At 28.9% G+C, this 7,398-nt stretch overlaps 1 protein-coding gene across 1 annotated transcript; it reads right to left on the minus strand.

The window, feature by feature from the left end:
* Positions 1 to 174: 174 nt before the first annotated feature.
* On the minus strand, positions 175 to 5,103 carry LOC117175834 (28S ribosomal protein S23, mitochondrial). The gene is made up of 4 exons (XM_033365606.1): positions 4,774 to 5,103; positions 2,680 to 2,841; positions 2,487 to 2,589; positions 175 to 485 (listed from the first exon to the last, which is right to left on the minus strand). The coding sequence occupies exons 1-4, from the start codon at positions 4,815 to 4,817 to the stop codon at positions 288 to 290; spliced, it is 507 nt and encodes a 168-aa protein (XP_033221497.1). The 5' UTR covers positions 4,818 to 5,103; the 3' UTR covers positions 175 to 287.
* Between the last annotated feature and the right edge of the window lie 2,295 nt (positions 5,104 to 7,398).

Genomic DNA, 7,398 nt, shown 5'->3' on the forward strand with positions numbered 1-7,398 from the left:
TCTGTTTAACAACCTTATTTTAATTTTTGAATATACCGGCTCCAATTTTATAAGCGAACAAGATCTACGGACCTACGGTTGAAAATTGACTTGTAGAAGTTTGAATCTAATAAACTTTTCTGTCAGTAAACTATTTTTACAAAGAGGTATGAGTAAAATACGTAATGATATTGATATTTTGCAAACTATTTATTAAATATCTGGTAAACTAATAATAATTTGAATTGATCCACTAACTCATAATATGTGACGAATTTATTATAAAAAGATTCAGTTCACGAGGCACTCTATCCAAATACTTTTCGCATATCAACATTTGATTTTTTCAAATCAGTATCTGATTTGAAGTTGCTTTGCTGCCTTAACTCTTGCCTTTCTCGTGCCTGTCGAGTATCTCTTAACTCTTTTTTCTCATGAACTTTGTCCAATAACCAAACAAATTTTTCTTTTGTTTTATCGTACAACTCAGATTCAGGAACGCCTTCCTAAAAAGAAAAATATTCATTCTATACCTCTTCTAAAAACGCTATACAGTTGTGTCGAAAAAATTCAAATGTTTTGATTGTGGTCGTTCAAAAACTACGTCACACTACCAGTGGGTATAAATGTGATTATTACTTGTTTGAAATACTTAAAAAAATAAACATTAGCTTTTTTTAAATAAACTTTCCTTTTTCTCGTTTTTTCGCTTAAATGCGAAACGCTATTAATGAAACCCAATAAGAAAATCCAAGTATTTTTCGTTGAAAGTTAATTCTTTTTAAAAGTTCACTAATAAATTTTTGGTTCGAAAGTTATAGCTTTTGGTTAAGAATGTTACTATTTCGTTGAAGATTCGCTAGTAACTAGTGCAATTTTTATGAAGATTCATCTTTTTTTGTTGAAAATTAATTTTTTTAACTGGAAATTTAACTGTACAACTTTTTGTTCAAAATTGATCGCTTTTAGCCGAAAATGAATTTGGTTGAAAATTTATGTATTTTACTGTAATTTTGCCTTTTTTGGTAAAAAATAATCTTCTTGCTTGAAAATTGAACTACTTTGTTAAAAATTAATTTTAACAATTGCAGCTCCATTTCTTTGGTTTGAAATTTCCGTATGTTCGGTAGACATTTTTTCTATATCTTAATAGGAACGCAAGTTCTATAATTTTGGTCTTACGATCAAATTTTATAAAAAAATACAACAATTATACCAAAATTCAAAATTTTGGTCTGATGAAAAAAATTGAAACTGTTCTGGCAACACTACCGAATTTAATTGGGGAAAAATCACTAAAAAAAAAACAAGAGGCACCCAATAATTAAAGATTACATTTTTTAAATTTAAGAGCTAACCGCAATAGTCAAACGACTGATAAATAATCTTACTTTACATTACTTGTCGCCCGTCGTTTAACTATTGCGGTTTACTTTTCAATTTCAAAAATGTGACCTTTCATATATTGGTAGTCTCTTTTGTTTTTTGAGATGTTTTCGCAATTAAATTCGCTAGTATTTTCAGAACATTAAACAATTTTGTTAGGTATAATTTGCCTCAGGATAAACGATAGATTGAAGTCGAAACGTTTCAAGTGTTTCATCCATTTTTTTTCTCATATCAAAAATATTTCTTAGTTTCAAATTTGTCTTTTGCTTTACAAATTTATCTCTTTTTGATGAAAAATAAAACTTTTTGTCTGAAAATAAATTTGTTTTGCTTGAGTATTCAACTAATTTGTTGGGAAGTCGTCTTTTTGGTTAAAGTAGCAATTATTACATTTTTCGTTGAAGATTAATCTTTATGATTGAAAATACATTTTTTTAAATTGAACTTTAACTTTTTCAATCTAAAATTTAACTATTCCATTTTTGATAAAAATTTGTTCTTTTTCATTGGAAAATTCGTCTATTTGCGTTTTAAATTCAACTATTTTCTTAGAAAGTAATCTTTTTCGAAATTTCAATTGGTTTGTACAAAATTCGTTTTTTTAATAAAAAATTTGGTCACCTGAATTGAAAATACATCTTTTTGGTGAGAAAAGTTGTTGGTTGCAAATTTATCTTTATTGATTGAAAATTCAACTTTCTTATAAAAAGTTCGTCTTTCGTGATTGAAGTTTAATCTTTATTGTTTGAAAATTCTACCATTTCGTTGAAAATTCAACTATTTTGTTGAAAATTGTACTGTCTAGCTTGAAAACTCAACTATTTCGTTAAAGATTAATTTCCTTTGGAAGAAAATTAATTTTAATTTGTTGAAAATGTAATATATTTCAATATTAAATTTAATATAGTATGTATTCATTAACTTGTTTGAAAATAATTTATTCTCCTATTTTCGTAAAAAAAGCGCCCTATTTCCCCTGCTTTGAGAGCATTTTGGGCTCTGAAGTCGGTTAAAAAATTATGTTTGTATTTTTCTTGTTTAATTTTAGCCACTTATTAAATTGAGGTAGAGAAAGTTTACGAAATAGCGCAACATAGTTTTTGAACGGCTCTATTCACCTTTTCTAGTTTTCGATACTCAGCAATGAATTGTTGAGTTCGTGATGGTTGCTTGGAGTATAAGTTACTGTCTATTACACTCGCGAAATCGTCTTGAAATTTCCTAAAAACAAATAATAATAAAAAAATGAAGTTAGAATGATTTAGTTTGGTTTCTTTAAATGAGGTTATTTCATGAAATTTAAGTCGTTACGCTCGAATGACGTCTTCGGTGTAATAAATATTTTTGATGGGGGCTTGCGATCCTGGCCTGTCGAATCTTGGTTCGTATTTCGGAGGAAATGCTTTGTAAATCGCATGCCAAAGAGGAACATCTTCTTCTTTCATCACGCCTCCTTTCAATAATGAAGTTGTTCTAGAAATCAAAGAATTGTTTTGAATTTTTGCAAGTTGTCCAATGTTCTCAATTTTGATTCTAAAGTTTATTTCCACCAAAAATATCTAAGAAGCCAAAACTGGGCCAAGTACAATTTAATGAAGTTGTGAAATAAAAGTTGTCCAAGTAAAATGAAAAAATAATAATTAACATTAATTGATAATGGGTCTAAGAAGGAATTTAAATTAGATAGTGTTGCTTCAAATATATAGTCTCTATCTGTCCCTCTTTCGTAACATAAAGCACAAACATAAAATTAATTAATAAACAACTATTTATTGCCCTTGAAGTGTGAGCGAATTTACCCTACAGTTTGGGAATGAGTCGCTCACTCATAAAAAAAGTTGTAAAAAGTGCTTGTAAGGAAAATTAATTTATAAGTTTTCTAATCATTTAAAGCAAATAAAGTATACTAAAACAGATGACGTTAAAAAATCTGATTATTGTCATTTTGAACATAATCAGATTATTTATTGTTAACCACAGGAATTAATAGGTAATAATAATAAAATAGAATGAGCTTCTTTCTCTAGAAAAACGAAAATTCTTACAAAAATAATTCATACAGGATCAAACAAACTTCCTATTTTTGTAAAAATTCGCATAAATCTTGTACGGGTGCTAGAAAAGCTGATCCATTGCACTTTCTATTTGTCATCACTAACCAAACAAGCTTTAAAATAAAGTTTAACATTTGTGGAAGATAATATAATATAATATTAAAAAGAATAAAGTTGAGGGTAAGCCGGTTTAGCCTACACGAGCCGTTTTATGGCATTGAACAATATATATTTTTAATGTTTTAGAACTATAATTTGTAAAGAAAATTTAGAAAAACTATTTATAAATAAAATTTTTAAACAATTCGTACCGAAATTTCGATACACGTATAGCCAGAATTTTGCGTTACGAGTAAACACAGACCTTAAAAAATTCAATTTCGTATGATAAAATCTATACAATTTTACAAACTGATAATATTATGTAAATTCCTGAAACATAGTAGGAGAAAACTGTATTGCTTACGTGTAGTTATAATTTTATGTGAATTGACCAATAGATTTTTCTGCAATCGTGCGCAAATATAAAAAATCTATTTTTAATGATAAAATAGATTTGAAAAGTTGCAATAATACAATATAAAAGTAATACATTTGAAAAAGAAACTTATGATGGATATCTTTATTTGTACTGGAAACAATATTTCGATATACAATAAAATTGGAAAATGTATTTCGTTTATTTAAACATTTAAAACTTCAGGTACATCGCAATTTTTAAATGATCGAATATACAACAATTTCAAACAATTAAAAAATGCTGAAAAATAGCACTGGAGAATATTACCGAATTTTTTCTCTCTTAACAATTTTTTTACTAATGAAGGTATCAAAAGGAGAAAAATGCAAATTTTTTAGTTTTCCAAAGAAAAGTTGAAAGCCCAAAGTTATCCCAAGAAAATAGATTTACAGTTTGTTTGCCATTGTAGGTACGTGGCAGCAATTTGCAGAAACAAATATTGACTATGATGGTCTACCTAAAAATGTTAGAAAATTTAACAAATTCTTCCATTTAAAAAGTCAGTTATCAATGTCTAAAGTCAGCCCTTTTTTCGCTTCAGTGCCTTTGCAAATGTTGCAAGCATATTTTAGTGTATTTTTAAATTTGAGGAGGGTGTTGAGAATACGTACATCAAACAATGGCACTAAACTATAACTAAATAATGTGAAAAAATTCTAAATTTCGTTATGCTACTGAATTTACTTTTATTTATTAATATTGTTTTGCTTGTTTCGTCATTTCTGTAAATCGCATGACATTTGGAGGTTATCTGAAAAATGAAATTAAATATAAAACCATTCCCATATACTTAAGAATCGCATTAAAATATTGAAATAAGTTATATTTTACCTGGAAAAAATGGTTCCTACTTTTTCCAACCTGCTTTGAGCCATGTTTTTTACTTCAGATTTGTTTAAAATGTTGTTTGAATAACTTAACCTTAGTCAGAAATTTAGTCGCAAACGTCGCAAAGAAAATGTTTTATTTTTTCATAGATGTGAAGCGAAGAATAATCATGATTACAAGAGAGAGTTAAACAATTATTGTGATATTTCGAAACAAAACTTTTTCTTAACTTCAGGTTTTCAAACAAATATTTTTAATCTTCTGCTGACTGCTCCTTTTCGTTCCTTTCCGTAGAGTACGCTCGTGTGTGCGTGTCGCATGTGGATGCGTTGGGAGGTAGGTATTCCTTTAAAGTCACAATCAGGGTTGTGCATGTAATATACCTTAGGTAAATTACATGAGGTTTTTGACGTAATTAATGTACGTATGTTACGTACTCAGTTTTTTACAAAACGTAATATACGTTTTCAAGATGCTGTCGACATTATCACATTTCGTTCCATAACTTTAAAATAGCGCCGGTAGCGGTATGCGATAAAGTGAATGAAAAAAAATTTATTATTCTACAACTTCGACAATGAATAGAAGCGGCAGACCGAGGAATCCATGTTGGGAAGAATTATCCTTCCTTTAAAAAAATACGGTAAAAATGTTGCGTTTTGTCAGGGATGCAACCTCGTATTATCGAATACGGCTAAAGAAAGGTTAAGAAACCACAGGTAAATTTTCAAACCATCCGAACTACAAATATCTTAAAAATAAACAAACAAATCATTCAAGGATTTTCGCTGATTTCAAAACTTTTTCTCAGAAAAAAGTGCGTCATAATTGTGAACGCATTAGAAGAAATCCTGATGCAATTAGATAAAAGTATTCAAAATAATAATTCTAAAATGAGTGGTGTCAGTTTTGATATTCTTGGTGATATTTTGATGTCAAATGAAGTTCTGATAAACAACAACAATATAAGTCGGTACACATAAGCATAATTGTAAAAAGTGAGTTTATATCAGGGACTGAGAGTAATAGTTTTTCCTCAGTTTGGGATTTATTCCCTGTACCGACGAAAAAGGGCCCGTTAGGTTTTACTCTTCTCAAGATCCGAAAATATTTACTGCAGGAAGAAAGTGATCCCTTCCCGAGTGGACTTTCCCTCCTTCTCAATCACTCAGAAACAGATGGGTTGCGACAGCATCTGGTTAAGTTTGAATCCCGAGCAAAACAGGTACAGAGGACCGGTCCTTTAGTTTGTGTACTGATCAAAACAAAGTACACGGGTTTCCATCTTTGAAAGATCGAACCCTCCAGAATTCTGGTAGGTTTTGCTACCGATGGAAACTTAACCGAAGATACTTTCAAACGATCCCGAAGAGAGCGAACTGCCATCCGAAAGAGTTAGGTTTTGAACCTACTTTCAGCTCTCTGGACTTTTACTCTCTGTCTGTGCAATATGATTTTAATCTCTGAGATTCTGTTTTTGAAATCAGAATAAAAGCTACTTTATAGTAATTTAACAATTTCTCGCTAATTCCAAATTATATTATTCGCGGTTAAAACACAACTATATAATATACATTATTATTTGATTATGAAACAATATTGAAGTAATTTATTAATAAATAGGTGAATTTGTGAATAATTAATGTTTAACTACAATTATAATTGAATAGAAATTTTTTGATTTTGATATAAATATTGAAAAATATAAAATTAATAACATTCAGAATTTTATTTTTTAATTAATTACTGTCTGTTAGCGATTTTATCATTTTTTAAATTCTATCATTTGTTTAGATTATATTTTCAAATCTATTTTTTTTCTAAAATTCAATTTCTCAAACGATGTTATTTTTCAACCCCTTTTATTTGTTGAACAATTATTTAAGTTTGTTAAATATTTTATTTTTTAAAATAAATTTATTTTTGAAAAATTTAACTTATTAAACAATTTTTTTATATTTTATTTTTAAAATATCTGATTTAGCAATTTCATTTATTATCATTGATTAAATAATAATTAACTAAGGGAATACTAATAATTGATGATAAAAGTATCCTAACTATAATTCAAATGAATTTGTTTGAAATTCAATTTTTAATTTTATGGTCCAAATATCTATAACTTTTATTTCAACAATTATTTTGTTCAAAATTTGTAATTGTATGTATTTAATCTCTCCCTTTTACGGGTTTGAGGGCCACCGTTCCCTGTACATATATTTACAATTCCATCCTTAGTCTAACTTAACTACTACTTATATTCTACTCTTTCGCATTACGTAGGATAAACAATAGTAACAGTAGTGATATTAATTCCTAAAATGAGCGATCTTCCAGGGCTTCCATTTCCTCTTACCATAAAAAATGCATTTTCCACGATATTGAAAACCATTTTCGTTTTTTACTGTCCCTTTTCAGGATCACCCGTTTGGCTCTGCCCTACTCCCTTGCTTTCCCTTACTTCATTTAATTTCTTCATCCACATCACTCCCTGTCCACTACTATCCAAGACCCATCTTACACACACATCCACACTCAACTGTCCCTCTTCCTCTCCTGTACATCTCTCTAATACATGTGCCCATGACTCCATTTCGTATCCACATATTCTGCATAAATTCTCCTCTT

This window comes from Belonocnema kinseyi, chromosome 7, assembly GCF_010883055.1.
Source record: "Belonocnema kinseyi isolate 2016_QV_RU_SX_M_011 chromosome 7, B_treatae_v1, whole genome shotgun sequence".
In the NCBI taxonomy this organism is placed as follows: Eukaryota; Metazoa; Arthropoda; class Insecta; order Hymenoptera; family Cynipidae; genus Belonocnema; species Belonocnema kinseyi.